This window comes from Monopterus albus, unplaced genomic scaffold, assembly GCF_001952655.1.
Source record: "Monopterus albus unplaced genomic scaffold, M_albus_1.0 scaffold52.1, whole genome shotgun sequence".
Taxonomy (NCBI): Eukaryota; Metazoa; Chordata; class Actinopteri; order Synbranchiformes; family Synbranchidae; genus Monopterus; species Monopterus albus.
This window is the reverse complement of record NW_018127932.1, coordinates 807,819-828,344: the sequence shown is the minus strand read 5'-3', so window position 1 is coordinate 828,344 and position 20,526 is coordinate 807,819. Positions and strand designations below refer to the sequence as shown.

Below are 20,526 nucleotides of genomic sequence, written 5' to 3'. Positions count from 1 at the left end.
TCAGCTTCAATTGGGACAAGGCAAAACCAGCCATAACAGACGCAAACTGTCGGCAGTGATAAAGAGAGGAAACGGAGGAGGAGGCCTCCGTCAGCAGCTTCGCAAGTGAAATCCCTGTGTGTGTGTATACCGATGACGGATCTAGACCACACTGTGATGTCTTATTCATGCCGTATCAATTCATAATGACCAGGCCAGTCCCCAGTGTGAAGATACGTGCACAACACACGAGAATGAGCACATGTGAATGGCTGGAAGGGTCAGTGCAGAAGAACTTGTGTGTGTGTGTGCATGTTCACTTGTAGGAATATTTAGAGCATCAGAGCTGGTATGTAGAGCAGTGTGTACCAGACGCTGGACACGCATACACACACAAAACAGCAGTGATGTGCCAACGCTTTACTGTGAATATTTAACAAGCCTCAATCCACCTACTTAATTATTCATGAAGAAGGACACAATCCTTAGTAAATATAAACACTGCTGTGTCTTTCTTTCCTGGTGTCTTTGCTCCTTTTCTTTGCACCTTTGACCGTCTCACTTGAACTTCTTTTACTTTCTTCCTTTGTCTGTTTTTTTTAATCCTCTCACTCCCCTTGTGCTGTGAATGTGAATATTTCAGATGGTGAAATGGTTTTTAAATTACCCACTTTTGGCTTCCGCTCTCCTCACATGGTTTGGTCTGCATTTCTCTCTCGCACATGGTCCGACTTGTAAAGAAAACAGCAACAAGCCATAAAAGCCACTTTTACCAGCTGACAAGAACAGGGGCAGGGGCGAGAAGTTAAGGCTAAATCCTAAACTCTAGCCCTGCATCTAGAAAGTTAAAACTTAAAAAGTCATTTCATACGGATTAAAAAAAAAAGGTTTTCGTACTTGGTTCCAGCGGTAGAGAGCCAAACAGTTTTGGTTTTGTTTATTAAGGTTCTGATAAGAGATTTATCCCTCCATACCAATATGATGGAGGGAAATTAAGTTCTGTTTGTGGTGCTCACAGCACTGAAAAATTACATTTTATAAATTTAGCAGCTATCTCTTTCCAGTGTCCCTGTTACTCTGTTTACTCCACTGATGTCACTGAGAACCGTTTTTCAGACCCTCCAAAGAAAACAGTCCCTGTAAAGTTGGTTGGAAAGAAATGTTGCTCCTAAATGTTTGTTTTGTGAGCACCATAAAGGTCAAAGACAGACATCATAACGTTTGGATAAATTTAACTATAACTAAGGCTAGATGCTACTTCTGGTAAGTAAAAACTGTAAACTGACCTTTTAAGCAACCAGTTTCTCTGATGTATGTAGGTATTTTGGTTTTACCGTCTAAAGTTAACTTTACCCACAGAAGTATTTGCTGTCAGCGTTTACTTAATGTCAGACAAACCACAGTCAAGAAATCACAATGTCTGCCATCGATGGCAGAGAAGCCTCCTGATAAAGACTGGTTTCCATGGGGACTGCTGCCAAGCAGGGGCCCGAGCGCTGCTCTGAGAGAGACCTAGCACGTCGAGGCAGGTCATTCATCAGCAAAGACAAAGAGAAGGAAATGACAAGACCAGCTTGGTCCAATAACAGCCTGCCAAACACACATGCATTGCGCAGACACAGCACAGTTTTATCCAGAAACTTACAAACAGTCCTGAGGCAAAAAGAAAAATCTGTCTTTCATACAGTCACAAAATGAGTCAAATCTGAAAGAGTTAATTTGTTTACTCTGTGGGACAAAAAGTCTTGGAACACCACAGTGAGTTTAGAAGCAATCATTCTGCAGCAAATGAAAAAGGAAAAAATACTTTGTCTTCAATCACCAAAAACAAAGAGGGAATACTGTGACACAGAGATGATTTATACATTTCCTCTCCCACTGAACTACCGTTCCCTAAGCATCAAGCAACCAACAAACAGAAACAGCATCACTCCAACACAAACAGGGAACAGGCAGCATTGCTCTTTTATCTACAGTCAAAGCCACATACAGAACAAAATCCCTCATGTGTGCACACCATCCACACAGAGGTACCCAGAAATGTAATGATAGTGTTATTTTCTGTGTGTTTCTGTCTAGTTAGTGTTATTTATTCCCCTCTTTTTTCTTTTTGTGTGCACATGTGCATTGTTGTCACCCAGTAAATATTTCACAGTGTGTTTAGGGGTTGGGTATGTTAGGATACCTGTCATCAAGCATTAACATGAAAATGAATGATAAAGGATCTTAAAGAAGGATGAGACACTTTCCTTCTCCAGTCTCTTGCCAGGACTTCCTTGGCTGCCCTGTGGTGCAAGTCCTACCGCACCCTTTCCTCCTCCATTCTTCTCCAACACACCTCCCAGGGAGATACACAAGGGAAAACCTCTCCTAACCATCGCCTCACCCCACCACATAAAGTCGTTAATGAAAGCAGCACCCCTTCAAACAAGCCTGTGTAGTTGCAGGCATTTGTTTGCAGCAGCAGCAACAAGCAACATGATAATCAAAAACCGCACTCATCTCTTCTCCTGGCCCCAACCCCAATCCTGATCCCAAACCAGATGCTATTCCCTGAGGCAAACTATTAAGCTAACTGCTCTGCACTCCTCCAGCTTTGCTCACCTGTCCCTCTTTATTTCTTCCATTCCAAGATCCTTCTTTCCTCCTGCTCTCCCACTGTGAAAAGACGCTAATTACAGACATGGATGAGTAGATGACAGATCTGAAGTGCAGTGGAAGTGGGATGAGGAAAAGTCCAGGGGGGTCGAGCTGGGGGCAACAGGCTGTTAACAGTGAAGAATGCAACTCTATTTTCACTGTTATTGCTCACTGATGATCTGCACCGTGCCTGTCACCTCCACACCACCGTTCCCATGCCTTCTCATCAGTGCCATCCATCACAGGCAGCTTTAACTAACTCTAACTATCTCTAATAATCTCTAATCAACTCCAATTATCTCTCCCCTGCCCCTCATGCATTACTGTCTCTGGTATCTCATAGATGTGGGAAGAGACATTGGAATGGGTGTGTAGACAAAGAGGTAGGCTCTCAAAACAGAAAGCAAAACACGTAGCTCAGTAAAATCTAATGACACCATCTCAATTCTTCGTTTTGAACATGAAACAAGACACATCGTGGATTTTCAACCAGGTTAGGCTCAAGTTTTAGATGAATTATTGAAAAGAGAACAAGCAATTATTTCTAAAATCTCTGTTCTAGTAAGAACTTGTGCATTATTTCTCCATCTTCCTTCCTTGTAGTGAAGACTTAATGACTGCACAGAAGTCAAGTGTTTAAAAACTCCCTGCAAACAATCTACTGCTCATTTAAGAGACAGCCTTTTATTTACCCAACTAGCTCTTTCTCTAAAGTTTAATGAGAGCACTGATCTCATCTGCTATCTCTCCCTCCTTTGTCCCCTATGTCCTTCTTTCTGTTTGTCTTCTCAGTGGGATGTCTAGGATAAATAGACGCTTTGTTATACAAGCTTTTCCTCAAACCCTCACTGGAGAATAAGCAAAAAGAGAAGAAGAGAGTGGAGTATAAGATAAAAAACGTAAAAACAATAGAAAAGGGAAGGGGGCAATTAATTCTGTGTCCAAGAGAGGAGAAACCATCTGGGTTAGTGTTCCACCTGAGGGCAGCAGGCTTTCACATTAACCTCTCTTGTTCAGATCATAAAGGCAGACCCTAACAAGCCCCTGTGAACACATTGCACAAGTGCAAACACGCACATATACAACCAAATATTCTCTTTCTCTGTGTCTCACGCTCTCTAGTCCTCAGACACACACACACACACACAAGAAACAGCAGCAAACGTCTTCCTCTGGGAGCTGAGAACCTTTTAAGGCCATTAAAAGCTGCAGGCAGGAGTGAGACAGGGCTGTAACCTAACCACATCAGACTAGAACCAGAACCCAGACACACCACTCAGGGGTTAAGAAGCACATTAGGGAAAACCTTTGTCTTCTACTGCTGTTTGTGATCCCATTTTACTAGACCTAATTTTTTTAACAAGCACTAAGTTGTCTGTTATAAAATAGTGACTGTCCATCAAGCACAAGCACCATAAAGACTGCATTATTTTCAATTTCCTGGTCCTGGAAGGTGCATTGGTTTTAACCATAAAAGAATGTATGGCACCTCCACACCTGAAATGCTTCTAGGTCTTTTATGTTTCTTTTTGCCCAGCCAAGGAGAAAGAACAAATGAATGTATACACAGACACATAACAAATTGATTAAGCAATTTTAAACAGTCTCATTCTCCAGAATGTGGCAGAAAAGCCAGAGCTAGGTTTAGAGTAATGAGCATGAAGTTAGACTGGATGAAACAGCGGAGCTGTGTTAGCACAATCCTCTGGCTGCTGGCAGGGCTGGTGCTCCAGATGGACTAATCATCCTTGTTCAAGGCCTTCTGCTGCTCTGGAAGGCTTCGGTCTGCTTTGCGCCTGTTCCAGCAAGACAGACAACTCGGTGCTGCTCAGTGTTAGGAAGCCCCGAGATCAGCCCAGTGGATGAGGCTTTGCCCTTATGGCCTCCCAGGCTCGTTTTAGCATGATGATAGGTGACACAGGGAGATAGTCGCAAGGATGTGACAGTTTCAAGACGGTGCTAAACATCAAATGCAATATAAACAGGATCACGGTTTATGGTACCCACTATGTGGATCGGAGAGAGGGAAAAGATTTTTCCACGCCCCACTGTTTCATTATTCCCAGATGCTCCAGATAATCTAAACTGGAATAATGGGGGCTGAAATGATCCGCTAGCAACAGGGATGCTGATTATGCTGAAGAAAATGGGGGGGGTGGATAAAAGTTTAGGATTACTGTGGTACTGTCTCTGCATGGGGTGCATAAGTGAGTATGTGACAGACTGGCCTTAACAACCGGAAACCAAAGGAAGACTGGAGCGACACATTTCATTCATAAGATGGAGGAGTCCATTGGCAGAGTGGGGATTGGGCTCTCATAAAGACAGTGGTGACATAAAGACCTTGTTCAATAACACAGACATCCTATCACCTGGCATAGAGTTCAAAGTCTAATGAGTCCCTTATGCCTCAGTGTCAAACCACCTCCCTGTCACTCGTGGAGTCGCTCGCAGACAGAGTAAAATGTGTGTGACTTGACATGAAGTCAACAATATGCAAAGAACTCAGATTTTCATTCATCCAGTTCATTTTATCTTACCGACAACAAGTATAGTGGAAATCATAGTATAGGCTTAACACACTAAATTTAATTAATTAGACTGTTAGCGACATTGTAGTAAGTAAAAAACTGAAGTTTAATTGTTCTTTAATTTGTTTTTAAATCAAACCAAAGGCAACACTGATTAGATGTATATTGAAACAATGTGGTGCAGTATATAGATGTGTTAAATAAGATTTCTGAGCAATAGCGGTGGCTTGCATAACAAAAATAACAGGAAAAATTGTGTGTGCACTCAGAAAAGAGAACATGAGGGTATACTTAATTTAAAAAAAGGTAATGTACTTACAGTCGAGACAGGGCAGGGTTCTTCTGAAACAGCAACTCAGGAAGCTGCTGCAGTTGATTACGGTTCAGCCGCCTGCGGCAGGGAAAACATATGATCATCTAGTGAGTCTGTGTGTGTGTGTGTGTGTGTCTGTGCGTGTGTGCCCCTAAGTGTGTAGGCTGTGAATAATTTCTGCTAGCTGCTGTAGAATGGGCTTAGCCACAGGCTATTGTGTTTCAGTGTGCTCCGAATGTCACATAAATATCCAGCTGAAAGTTTGGGGGAATTAAACTGCTAGTCAGAGACGGTGCTGTAAATTATCTCAGCACAGTTAAATTACAATGCAGTGCCTAATAGAATTCAGTGCTTTGCTGACTTTCCCAGAGTAACAGAAGAGCAAGCTTCCCATTTAAACTAGTGAATTATATCCACTACTTATTGGAACATGAACAGATTTTATCTGAACTATCAATGCAAGACATTTCTAAAAAAAATTAAGAGGAATGGGTGAGTCTGTTCAAGGCAAAGGAAGCAATGACAGGAATGGCGATTGGCTATAGACTACATGTCAAACAACTAATGTCCAAGACTGGCAGGCTTTATGCAAATACAACAATTCAGTCAATGAGAAACAGACTGTTGCTAATCTGTTGGAAACCACAGCTCTCTTCCTCCCTCAATAGCCCATTGAAGGCACATGGGAGTGAATGCAATGACTACAGCACAGAGAGTCTGCAAATCTGAAAGGCAGGTCACTGCTGTGCCTTCAGACAGATGTTGGGATCTGCGCCACTCACTGTATACACTGAGAAGAGTGCTTGGCCAGCTGAGGTGAGATTTAGTGCTTAATGGGCATTAATGGTCTGCCGCCGTTCCGTTCACACTGCACTGTACCTGCTGGTGGGTTAGTGGCTTTTAAACATTAGAGAAACGAGCCGCTTAATTTCCACATTGGTCTGGCACATGAATATGTCTAACCCAATTTTTGGGATCACTTGAATATGGAAGGGAAGAGTAGGCGAGTAATGCAATGTAAATTGTTAATGTGGGTTTTTAGAACAGGGAAAGTTTATTATAAGTTAACCGCTATGTGTGCATGACGGCATGTGTCCACAGAGTCATCTGTTGCCCAGGTTTCCATTTGGGTAGCACTATTGATTTGCTAATAAGCTGGTTGAAATGTGGTTGACTGTGTTTGTCTGCGTTTTCCCAGTCGGTTTACAAGCTGTCAAGGCGTCCTGGTGCTGTCCAGATGAGCCAGGGTCTGTGGTGGGGGTGGCCTCTTAAGCCTACACATAAACCCACTGAGGGCATTCCGCTCAGGCAAAGCTTTAAAAAAAAAAAAAAACCCCAGCCCACGCTGGATGCGCTCATCCAACCATAATGGAATGACAGGGAAGTGGCCCACACTTGATACACCATTTACATTTGGTTCCTACTGTTATGCTCATTACACTTACCTAATACAAGAACTGAACAGAGATCAGTAAAGGGTAGGATTTTCATTTGAAGTTTACAAAAATGTGTTATTTCTGGTCAAACCTGGGTGGTACTCACAGTCTCTCCAGCTCTTTCATGTCATCAAAAGCCCCACGCTCGATCACGGTAATGTGATTCTCCATCAGTTGCCTGCAGAGAGAGGACAGAAAGAGAGCCTTAGAAACTATGTGATACAGTGCGGCTTTAACTTTCTCATGAGCTTGTAGACCGTCACTCAGGCTTTAACACAGTATAGGGGACTTTGGGATTTGGGTGGCCGGTATGCGTACTCCCTCCCTCTCTCTCTCTCTCTCTCTCTCTCTCTCTCTCTCTCTCTCTCTCTCTCTCACACACACACACACACACACACACACACACACACACACATAGTGTATACACAGAAGGCAATGAAGTGGACTTAGGGCACAGTATGTAATCTTGGCAAATAATGCAGGGATAGCAGCCAGGAAAGTTTCCAAGGTGGCAAAGAAAGTGTGTGTCCAGACTCTGGTGTGGTCCACTGTGTGTAGTGGCTGGGAGGAGATGAGATGCAAGGCAGGCAGGGCATGTCAGAAAGTGTGAGAGGAGAAACTGAGGTGGGCTCCAAAGTTTGTGTAACTGGCACAATCAAGGGAAATCAGGCCATGTGTATACACATGCCTCCCGGATAGCTCAGTTGGACAGTATCAGAGCTGCAGGCACTACATCAAGGCTATTCATATCCAAACAAACATGAACACATGCACACAAACATACAGTATACAGACACAAGCAGGAACACATCCTTTCCTCACTGACTTTGCCAAAGCTAATGGGCACAAAAAAAGAGGCTTGGATGGTTTTGGAAGTGTTGCAATAACACAAGGTCAGGAAGGAGAGAAAAGTATTGAGAGGTTGTAAAAGGAACAAGAGTTTTTCTTCATTACGTATACAGCTGTTCTGTGTTGAAGGTAACCGCTCATGTCTCATGTGAGGCTGCACTGTGCTGCAACTCAGCAGTCTGGACTTCCTCCCCATCAAATATAAATGCTAATCATTGTTTGCACTCCATAAACATAGAGAGAAAAGTGCAATTCACCTCTGATCTTTTTCTCATGAATTTAAATAGAAGTGGGGAAAAATCATGATGAGTACTTTTGAATTGACAAAACTTTTCACAATCAGTCTGAGGGTATGTAGCCTTTAAATTTCTGCGATCTCCTTCTAGCTACTTTGTGTTCCCCTCCCCTCTATTGTTCTGTATTTCCTCACACATAGACAGACACACACGCATTGCTGATTTAGACCATCTGAGCATCCAGTGCCAGATGAATGGAGGTAAATCAGCTGTGTTGAGTTTCGAGAGACAGGATAGATGACGGCTGACTGTAAAGATAAACCTCTGTTTCTTCGCCTATTTGGCTCCTTCACAGGGTTGCCTAGAGGTCAGTGGGATCAGAGGTCAAACCTCTGTTAGTCTTTTGGCTACTGCTACCCACAGAGGTCACCCCCTATACATAAAGGCAGATTTTTTTCCTGGTTGCACACACAGACATGCTGTGCACCTATGGTTGGTTGACATTTCAGAAAGCGAGCAGCATGAGCGTGCATGTGTATTACATGTAGCACACTCGCAGTGGTGTGAGAGAATCAGAGGCTTTTACAGCAAAGGAAGTTTTGTCTTTATTACCCCTGCAAGGAGTGGCTTCCTTCTTACTTGCCAGTGACAAGCTGGCGACATGAAGACAGTTAACCTCCATGTGGGGGTTAAATGTCTTTGGTGCAGAAAAGCATAGGAAGACGGGGGGGGGACAAGGAGCAGCAGGAACAAGCAAAAAAAAAAAAGAGGAGAACGGGGGATGGGCGAGTAATAATGAGGCTTGAAAATAGTCAGGCTCTGCTGGAAGTAGGAATTATGTGCAGCTCCTGTTACATTTAAAACAAGTTCAGGTCTACACAGCTTCCCCTCCGGCAATGTTTTTAATACCTATTGCACTACTTGCTGCTCACTACTCACATTTTTACAACTAGTTTATTACTTAAAGTCTCAAGTGCTCTTTAATTTCAGCACAGAGGGAGTCGGTGACTTCACCTGAATGTGTTAACTGTGTATATTTCATGTTGATGCGTGGGAGAAGAGGGCAAGTGAGTGTGTGTACATATGTGTCTAAGGGAGCGCTACTAAGTGCTACTACAATAGGCAGACTACAGTGAGAAAGCCCATTACATCATTAGCTGCAGTCACCTGGTAGCTTAATGCAATCTCGAGTAGGACTCTTGACAGAAGCATCTCCACTTCACTGGGTTTATGCTAATTTGAGCAGCAAGTCTGTACAACTTGTGGGCTGCAAGGTTAGATACAGCTAAGGCATGCATGGATAGATAAACTCAGACACCGACATGCATCACAGATACACATACAAACATCTCATCATCTCATATGAACATGAAGGGAAGCACTTACAGAACTCGGAGGTACTTTAGCCCAGCAAAGTCACTTTTGGTGATACGTGTGAGGTTATTCCCATTCAGCTCCCTGTGAAGACAGACACACAAACTTGTATGAATAATTCATCTTTAGTCTTCAACTGGACCTGTTCGGCCTGATGACTAAAGGAGCAGACAGTGGCAGGAAGGTATCTTGTCTACTGATACTGGAATCGGATTCTTATCTAGAGAACACACAAAGCCACACACTTCAGGCACAAAACAGAATTAAAACAGTTATGTTAATGGCGAGTTCACTCTCAATATGATTCCACTGAAAGATATTAAGAAGTCTTAATAAAATGGAAGCCACATTTGAATTGCTGGCTTAATTTTTCTGTTCCTGTCATTTTTATTCCGTCTGCCATATCCTTCTACTACTGTTGGAGATTAGTGGACGCCAACAGAAGGGATTTGGTTAGTGCCACAAGGGCAGAAAGCTAAGTCTTGTGGATATAATGGGAGCAGCCTCCCTGTTGGAAGCTGGCCATTGCTGCAAAATGGCAAAAACAAACAAGTTTTTAAAAAAGAGAGGTTATGAATTTACTGTCCTTACAAGTTAACAATCATCTAATAATAATAATTCGATCCAAAGTGTGTGCATTTGATAACTCTAATGGTAACATGATGAACTTGACTGCGACCCCCCTCAGTAGTTTGGTTGATTGAGTTACTCTGCTGATAAACAGTAAGAAAGGTTTGTATTGTTCTTTGTTGCTGCACAACACCATGGAAGATTCATGTTTAACCTCAGTAGCAGACTGTATTCTCATGACAGAAGGAAAGAAAAGCAAGCAAATCATACCAGCCACCCAGGTAGTGAGAGAAATCTAAATATGCAGCATCTCTGTGCTACTGCTATTTCTAAACATTATAGGTCCCTACCCAACTCCACAGCCCCCTAAACCCCAAAGCAGACTCAAAAACCTGGTTCTAACTCTACACTAAAAGCACTGGTCTCTCCCCCTCAGCCACTCTCTCTCATCTAATGACTACTCCAGGGACTGTAGCGCTATGCAGTACGGAAGAGAATGGTCATTATAGACAGATTGTGTGTGCATCAACAGGCCAAGCGACAGGGCCACGGGAAATAAATAATAGACTGGACTTCATTAGCTTGGGCTCTGGTACGCACACATGTGGTGCTCATTACAGAGGCTTACGCAGAAAGGCCCGCGCATACATACACACTTCTGGATTCTCAATGTCTTGTCTTCAGGGTGGTCATTGCTGATCACACCTGGAGAACATTAAAAAGGAGAAAGATAGAAGAGGAGAAAGAGATGGATAAAGTGAAGGGCAACAGGGGGAATGTGTGGGTAAAATGAGTCACAAACAAGTGAAACCACACTTTTCTCCTCCAGCAGTAAAGTCTTGTTTTACCCTGTAATAAGAGACATGCCATAGTTTCTGTGCATACTCCAGAGCTGACTAATCAAGAACATTATGCAACAACATCTCAGCATGTTCTTGTAGTAGAGGTGTGGTAAATGAACTAAATTTACCTTTCCTGGAAACACCGTCAGAAGATGTTGCATTATCCTGCTGTATGTGTCCATCTTAAAAACCACGTCAAGCTGCAATGCTGTGACATTTAGGCAATGCTCAAATGCCACCAGCACCCTATGATGTTTAGCCTAGTCAGGATCCACACTGTTTTTGACATAATCTGACCTTTTCCATTGGCATTTCAGAATAGAAACTATTCAATGTTTTCAAATCTTTGAAAATGGCCAGGTAATAACATTCCCACTGGAGCCCATCTGCTTCAAGGACTGAGGGCTTGTGTATATTAACATGACCTTCTGCAGTTGCCTTATATGCGGAGCTGTAAATAGCACATTTACTAAATTCCACTGTCCTGAGCATGCATTTTTCATAAAAAATGGAACTGTTCCTAAGAACACATCACTTTATGATAAGAATGTATTGCCATATATAGTCCTAAAGCTCCTGGTGCTTGACTGATCTGATTATGTCTGCTGACTCAGTGGAATATTTCTCTGGGGAAATTTGCCAAGTTACTCCTCTGTCTGCAAGGATGCTCTGGTTGATGGAAAGAAGCTGGGATTCACATCAGCTTCAGACCAGAAAGTAACTTTTGCTTATGCACACACACACACACACAGTAGGGGGATACAATTGACAATTAAATTTTTGTGCTAAGTTCTACATGGATGAGCGAATCTTGGTGAACACTTCAGTTTTACAAAAATGTAGAATATGGAGTCTAGAAATGAATACAGTCTGGACTCAGGGGTGCTCATCTCTGTTGATTCAAAGTTAAATAATGGCACTAGATGCCAAAGTAATATATAGAGTCATTGGCTCAAAGATTTAATGTTTATAAGCTTCAATATCAGTCACCCCTGTTTTCTTTATTTTACAATGAAAGGGAAAAAAGCTTTTTGACACACCAGCAAAGGGACTTTCAGAGACAGATGTTTTGTAGTATGGACTGCGTGTGGGTTTTCACATTACAATACTGCAGTATGGCTTTAGAGGCTGAAAATTATTAGGTATCACTCCCTGTTCATACAGGAAGGAAGAAAGGATTTCCACCTTCTGCATCGTCAGTCAAATCCATTCCATCCTCTGGAAACTCTGTAAGGATTCCCAGGGCTGATACACTTCCTGGAGAGTAGATTTATGGCATCGCTATCATCCTAGGTTGATTGATGCTGATGTACCTTCCCTCCGGTAGACATGTGGCAGCTATGCTCCACTGTTCCACATCTTTATAACTCAGCGGGGCTCACAGCACTGCTACAATACTGAGAACTCATTTTGTTTATTTGTGCCAGCTGCTGGGGTGCCTCAGCTGAGGGGAACCTGGTTGGAATTGAGCAGTATTACATGAAACCCTAACACTAGAAGAAGGATACGTCTAGAGAAGGCTTCTATGCACTGTGTGTACACTGACACAGATAAAAATATCCACATACAGTTTGCTTTTTTTCTAACACACTTAAATATACTTTATCAATGAATGCACAGAAGCACACCTACTGCCATGCACACAACAGCACCTGTGGGAAAGGCAGCTGTGTTCTGTTGGGAGCCTGCTAGAGTAAAAGCATATAATGAGCATGAGAAAAAAAATTGCTGTACAGCTTTTCACCAACATTATCTATTTATGCAGAAACGCTGCAAAACTAAAAAGAATATATGTAGACACAGTGGGACAGTGTGGGCTAGCAGACAAGTCAAAACGATGAGTCAGTTACTTAAAAAAAGGTAAAATAAAGGCAGACTTGAAACAATTTTTTGAACTGATGTGTTAAATTATTGCCACACTTCAGAGTTTAGGCTTGAGGGAGCGTGGCAAATGTTGTGGTCGCACTCTTTTTCTGTCACGCACAGGGAACTGTGTCCCAATACTGGGGTTAGATGTGACTCACAGTGGGTCACCGTTGGAGCCAAGCTTCAGTTTAATAGTCTTATGGTTGCAGCTACAAAATTTGGCAATAAAAAGCATATTCAATGGCTGTGGCACAAACTAGGCATAAGAAGATACAATGTTTCCTGGGCTGCGATCGTTGCAAACGTAGCTAGCAGGCTAACAATACATTTCACAAATTGAAAACAGTTCATCATACAGGTCCTATATTAAGTAATGCACATCTTATCATACACATTCTCCTTATCTTCTGTTTCTATCAACACTCATGGTCATGCAAGTACAGCTGCTTATTTACTTTAGGCATAGTTGCAGTATACAGGCAAAGAAACTACAACAGCAACATGAGTATCCTTCATCTAGAGGTAAAGCTGGACATTGATGAGTCTTTCTATATTGCAGGCCCAAGTTCAATCAGACTGTAATCTACAATGAACCAGGAATTTTGACTAGAATGAAATGAATTTTGCCCCCACTTTGAAATTAGATTTAAGTGACTTATTAAAGTGACCATTTTTTAGCAGTGCATTCATTTTGTATCACTGCTGTTAACACCACAGGACCATTTGTCCTGAACAGCTTTAGCCTGGCAGGGAAGACAGAAGCCAGTTGATTGAGGATTGGTGGCAAAGGTGCTATCCAAACTCCTCACTGTGGAAACAGCGTGATAACCAGAGAGCTGAGGACCCATACAGCCTAAGTGTGGATGCTCATTAACCACCATCACACAGTGATAATGCTATTTGACCAGACCAGCAAGCACTTTCGCTAATAAATTATCCGAACAAGCTAACAAGCTGTGGAAATGTGAATTCTTCTTCCTCTTTCAGACATATGGATGTGACAGCTGTGAAATACACAGGTGGAGATAAAGGGAAAGAAGACTAACAGAGAGACAGAAAGAAGACAGCGCTGCTCTGACAGTGCTGTTAGCTGCCTAAAAGTGATGGTGTGGAGAAGTGTAGTGGAGTGTTTCAGGTAGCCAGGGGACTGTAAAGACAAGCTGACGGGCTCTCTGGGAAATGTCAGTGGGAGAGATGAGACCTGGACGGCTGGTGGACGGAGGAGAAAGTGACCTACATACTAGTAGGCTACAGGATCAGGCAGTACCATCCAGGTTCACAGCAACCCAGATAGAGAGACTGAGTAAGTGAAAGAGAGAAAAAGAAAAAGACGGAACGCAGACCACCATGACTAAAATAACACACTCTTAAACCCAACTGGAACACTTTTATCCACACTAAAAGGTCAGATTTCTTCTCAGCTTGAACAAAACATTCCCTCTCCACTGAAATGTGGCTTTCAGACGAGCAGTTAAGGGCCTCAACTGTACATTTTTAGTGTGTTTTTTTGCAAGCAAGCTTCTAAGTGTGTGCTTGTACTCAGCGTGTAAGAGTGTTTCCCCAGCTCCTGGGCTCCTCAGGGCCTATGTAGAGGTTTCACTGAGCTCAGTCAGGTTTCAGGATCAAGATTACTGATAGGAAAGGTAAATATCAAGCAGATAACCACACATGCATTGCACACAAACACACAACCACTTTTCAGAGCTCTGACCCATGTAGCCTGTCTCATTTTATAAACAGCTGCGGGTAAAAGTCATGGCACCAAAGCCAAACCTCTGTCTGCTGCTGTTTTAACGTGGCCTTCACACTACAACAACCACAACTTTGACAAAGACACATATACCGTTTTATTTTATGTATCAGATGCTGCTGTAAGCAAAAAGTAAGAAATGGGAAAAAGCAGCCAAGGAAAAGGCTTGCAAACATAGATAACTTATGACACTCTCTCAGGCCGGAGTGAATCAATAAAACATCTGTTTCAATATGTGTTACTGTCACAGATTGGAAAAAGAACACACACATAGGGATGTAGCAGAAGCAGACTGAAAGGTCTTTTACGGTGTATACTGGATCTGCAGTTTGTTCAGTAACAGATGCTGAGGTTCTGTTGTGGTTTTGACTCCTGCATGAAGGCATTTAGGCTGCATGAAGGCATTTAGGCTTCATGAATGTGTACTTTGTAAAATTTATCATGTGGACAAAACATCTGCTCTGCCACATCTATTATGGTTCAGTTAATCCATACAGAGGACAGAGGAGATGTTTGCCTGACAGATGTGCACTGATGACTGGTAATTTGACTGGTGTTGCAAATGTGTTTGAATCTGCCTTTTGATCACTAAGAATAAAGAACTGTCCTATGTACAGTTCTCTCCGCCACCGAGCCAGATGATATCAGCATTCCTCCAGCTCTCTACAGAGATCGGCTCATCAGCTAGTAGATAACCTCTATGGTTTTAATTGCTGCTTCCGTTCTCATCATATCTCATCTTCATATATAACAGGTAACCCAGTTTCTTTGGATTTTATACTGACAAAACAAGCCTTTTGTAATGTCACCTTGAATTCTCTGACATATTATGGGCAAAGCAGGTAATGAATTAGTAGATAGATTAAGAAAATATACAAATCAACTGAAAATGAACATTATTGCATGTCAGCAGCGCTAAGGTTTTTTGTGTCATGTGAAATTCCAAATATATTTTTTAGTTTTTACAAGATTAAACAACTATAAGGTGGCAGGCACTTCACTGCTGCACCGAACACAGCACTGATCTGATAAAGTGTGTTGCAGACGAATGCAGAGCTCAAGCATCCTTTGCATCTGGAATGCTGCCCATAGTTTCCTACAAAACTTGTATCACATCAAAAGCACATTGACTAGCATGAAACGTGGAGTATGACGGCACATCAGCAGAGAGTGTACTGAAATACATTTTAACACGCGCACATATACTCTTCACTCTCCTCTTTTAGTGACTAACCACAGGGGTTAAAGCAGAGATGGGCTTCTGAAAGATGATCCGATGGAATCCCCAAACATGATTTTCATGGTCAGTAGAGATTCAGCCAATCTTAGACAGGCAGGCAAAGCAATCACTCATGTACACATGTGAGTGTACATACACACGAGGAAACATATACTGTATGTGGCAGAAATGCACAAGGAAAGTCTTGGAAGGTGTGCTTTGACACACACACAGATGCCCCACCTCCAAAACATGGTTATCAAAGTGAGGGAGCCCCTCGTCTTCAAACGCCTCTAACCCTCATTACTTATTCACTGCATGCATGCACATACACATATAAAGGTACATGTTAAAACTTTATGGCTAAACACAAGTGGTGGTGCTGAAAACAGACACACCAATGCACACATATGGTGCACAGCCACTGTCTCCTCTATTCTGGAGGAGCTCCAACATGCCCCTCAATTACAGTTCGGGGTATTTCCTGGCACAGAAAATCTATCATGGATACACTGGCTTTATGCACTTAAATGAATGGGCACGCACATAGCTCCTCCCTTTCTACAAATCAACTCATTCACAGATGAGATGCACACTTAATCTAAGCAGTAGGTTTATTAGGATGACACATAGAAAGAGAAAGGCTGCAGGTTTGGTCAATACTTGATCACCTAAAAGCATAATTAACAACCTTTATTGTCTGTATAAAGTTAATTTACTCATCTTTACAGATGCTCATTTTCTCCCCATGGGGTCCGATATCCATATCAGTGTGGTCTGATTAAAATGTTAATGAGATTTGTTGCACAGCATATAAATAAAGAAGCAGCCCAGAGATGCAGATAGAAAGACATGCAAAGGAAAGGGGGAGGGAGCAGCCAGTGGCCCGTATGAGGCGGGGTGTGATTTTAACACGTGAAGCTCCCATTCTCATTACAGGCTTTACTTGGAGGAGCACAGGGGTCAGACCTGATCCAAAGCCACACTGACAAGTGCAAATGGGATTCTGCTGTCAGTTTCAACACCCTCCTTACAACTTACACACACACACACACACACACACACACACACCCTCCATAACCAGCCTCCTTGTTGTCAAACACACACTCTGCCAAAAGAATTACACTGTATCTGTACAATAAGTGCAAACACACACATATGCATTCACACAGATACCCATAAATATACAGCAAACCAGCCTAACAAAGTGCAACCTCTTCTACTTCAGCAGCTTCCTCTATTCTGCCTCTGCTTTTCTTTGCAGCAGCAGTACTATGCCTCCTCCTGCCAACAAAGCGCAGCAAAACAACCCAGCCACTTTTTGTAACAATGTACTTACATTTTTTCTAATTAAAATGTTCTAAAAACAAGAGCCACCAAAAAGGATAATTCTACAAAAACGTCACATAGTCATTAACCATCTCTGACCCAAGAATGGGTTGCACAATTTCATTCACATAAACACACATTTTCAGAATACATAGATATAAATCTAGCTATGCTCATGGGACCATCATGCGGGCAGGGAGGGCTGCGATGACTTTCACACTCCCCTTGATGAATCACCCTATATGACAACCTGCAAAAGAGGAAAGTCTCTATTGTTAAGCGTTACCTCTCTATGGAGATCGACCATCGTCTACATGACCTACACACACAGCTAATACATGCACCATCACACACACACACACACACACACACACACATACAAAAAAGGCAATGCCCCAGGAATAAATTACATGTGACCTTTACACACATCACATTTAAAATGCAGCATCCCGAGTGTGCCAGATGTGCTTGAAAACATCCAGAGATGCTACAATGATAAAATCCCCTGCTATATGCACTCTATGAATGCACAAACAACTTTTAATACAAAAATGCTCTTGAGCAGAGGGGCAGGGTATATTTCCAGCGTGAATGGCCATTCATGTAAAAGGAAGCCACAAAATGACCATGTTTCCTCTCTGCTTCAGTGTTGAGCCAGCATGTGCACATAAGCAACATGGAAACACGCAGACTGCTAAAGGCAAAAAAAAAAAAAGTGTTCTTAAAAAGTAAATATCAAAAACATAAAATATGCAGTCAGCTCCCACTATGCAAACGTTGCCTCTGACATAGGCTTTGTTCTTCCCGTTCCCGCAGCATGTTTTATTCAAGACTGATATTCTAAAAGCTGAAACAGAACAATCTATTTCCCCATGCACTCCTCACTTCTGATTTACTAATGAATATTTCAGAGGAATGTCAGAAAAGACAAATTCCACACTGCAAGCCGGCATCTGCCTTCACCTTTCCTTCAGTCTCCCACCCTCGCTTCATCTTACAAGACTACGTGATTCACTTAAGTAGTAGATTTGCTTAATTTTCTACATGATTTAACAATTTGTGGAGTGAGTGTTCAGGGGCATGAGAAGGGGGAAGACGGGAGCTTTTGGCCCAGGAGTGGAGGAAAGTTAAAAAGGCAAGGTAAAGAAAATCACAGTACTCTACAGACAGGGCTCGTGAGATGAGTGGCAAAAACATATTCACAAACACAAAAGAGGTTCCCTTTTACAATACTTTAAGATTTAAAACTTTTTAAACTTTGTCATATAAAAACATAGATCGAAAATTAGACTCCATTTATTTGGTTTCAGGATTTAGAAAAGCAAGAATAAACAAGCAGGTAAGTAAGTTACACACACACACACACAGAGTTACAGACATATGTGAAAGGCATGCATCTGCTCCTGCTCTTTCCAGTCCCTCGTGCCTATTTATTCCTGACTGGAATGCCAGTGAGTGACTGAGTGACACACAAACACACACACACACACACACACACACACACACGGTTTTACAGGCAGGATTATTGTTCTCTTCCAGTCCAAGCAAACTCCTGTGCACTACTACAAAACAGCAAATAAACAGATGGGAAACAGTGAGAAAAGATGACACGGGGACACGGTCAGGTTGTTTCTGGCATACACACACACAAGGAGGTAGAGTACAGATGGTACTCACAGTCTTTCAGTGTTGCGGGGGATATTCCTTGGCATGGTTTTGAGACCCAGTCCATGGCAGTCTACTGTGGTGCCGCTGCAGGTACATAGGGCTGGGCAGGCACTAGCATTACCCATGAGCAAGACAGAGAGCATCACCACCCACATCCAGAGTGGCTGTCCAGCCAGCCTGCCCATATCTGCCTCAGAACAGCAACCTCCAACAGGCATATTCATCAGTAATGTACCCTGCTCCTCTTCACCAAACCCTACTACTTTTTACCTTTATCTGCAAAAACCAGGAGCCCTGCTACACCTCACAAGTCCTCTAGAATTATTTTATATATGCGGTGAATATAAATAGAAAAAAATATAACAATGCTAATTAATTCCTCTTATGTGTGAAGGAAAAAAAAATCCTTTCTGTTCCTGTAGATTTGTTTTGATGTAGGTTTGATATCCACCACAGTTTGCTGTTTTCGTTCTCTTATTTGCTCCTTGCAAACTCTTCTTCTCTTGTCTTTGTGGAGTTGCTGTGCTCTGGGTCTGCGTACGTCTGTGTCTCAGTCCTCCTCTCATTCAGACTCGCTCTGCTCTGCTCGCATGAAGAGAGAGGGAATAGGGAAAGGGCAGAAGGAAAAAAAAGCCAGTCTTTCTCTCTCTCTCTCTCTCTCTCACACACACACACACACACACACACACACAAGTCATCCATCACAAGGATCTACAAATAGCTGAGCCCCCGACTCCACCCCTACCCCTCCTCTCATCCCCCAGTCCTCTCCCTCCTCACACATCACCCCCCAGAACCCTATCTGAACTCACTCTCATTCTTGAAATCCTTCTTTCGTTTCCTTGATTCTATTCACAATTCAATTCCAGGACAAGTATCTCTCATTTTCAGTTTTTTTTTTCCACTCCTTTTCTCTCAGGTTTTACCTCCAGGCAAGCCCCTAGAGAGAGCCCTAACCTGCCTGACACTGCATAACCCCTGCCTGAAGGGAGAAGCTGTGGAGAGACTGGGCTGTGTGAGTGTGTGTTTGAGTGAATGCGTATATGTATCGAAGGAGAATCCACTGGGGAAGAAGGGAATCAACACCTCAGTCATTGGAGGCAAAAAGCCAGAATAAATAATCAGTAAGTGTGGGTCTTAACATGGAGATCAAGTGTGGCCACACACACACACACACACACACACACACACGCTGCAGCCAGGAACTAGGGGGAAAAGGCACACAGACATGAAAATATTCATGATTTGTTATGAAGGCAGACCACAGCAATACAAAGTAAGTCAACACTATGTTTTAAGCACAGGATGGGCGCATAAACAGATTCTATCTTAATATATACAAATGAAAAGACAAACGGCTACGATCACAACCATAACGGCTCTTACTTAGATTTGTAGCAGAAGCTGACACACAATGCCTCCACCATACATATCGTGCATGAAGTGGACTCAAAATCTAAAGACCTCAATTGGGCTGTGCTGAGAGGAGCAAAATGAATGATAAGCAGCACCTGCAGGTCATTATTTACTTTACAGGAATTCTTGATAAATATTATTTTGCAAAGGTTGACATTTTGTTAAAACAGTAGATATATGAGAGTAGCCGCTGTTGACTCTGAAGCTTTCAGGAAGCTTCTCCAGATGGATATGTATTTGCAGTTCGTGGATGTACACATCAGAATCCTGGATGTGGGCAGGAAACAGGCTTCTTATTCTGATGAGTTCAGTTCAAATTGTATAGTTATCCACACAATAAAACAAATGGTGGCACTTTAAAATAAGATAAAGACAACGGAGAGTTACCAAGGAAAAGAATCAACTCAGAAGCAATTTGCATTGATTAGATCCTGTAGGTGAATCTGCACACTGATCACTTTCTTAAAGAATCACTCTTGCTAAAGGCTTAATCAGCTGCTGAAAGGCA

At 42.5% G+C, this 20,526-nt stretch overlaps 1 protein-coding gene across 1 annotated transcript in view; it reads right to left on the bottom strand.

Annotated features, from left to right (window-relative positions):
• The window catches only part of slit1a (slit homolog 1a (Drosophila)), a 75,745-nt gene extending 56,537 nt beyond the window's left edge, over positions 1 to 19,208 (bottom strand). Inside the window, exons 1-4 of the mRNA XM_020601870.1 lie at positions 18,612 to 19,208; positions 9,371 to 9,442; positions 7,006 to 7,077; positions 5,470 to 5,541 (exon numbers count right to left, since the gene is read on the bottom strand). Of these exons, the coding sequence (XP_020457526.1) occupies positions 5,470 to 5,541; positions 7,006 to 7,077; positions 9,371 to 9,442; positions 18,612 to 18,826 (431 nt within the window). The 5' untranslated portion in view covers positions 18,827 to 19,208. The remainder of the gene's footprint in view (positions 1 to 5,469; positions 5,542 to 7,005; positions 7,078 to 9,370; positions 9,443 to 18,611) is intronic.
• Positions 19,209 to 20,526: the final 1,318 nt, after the last annotated feature.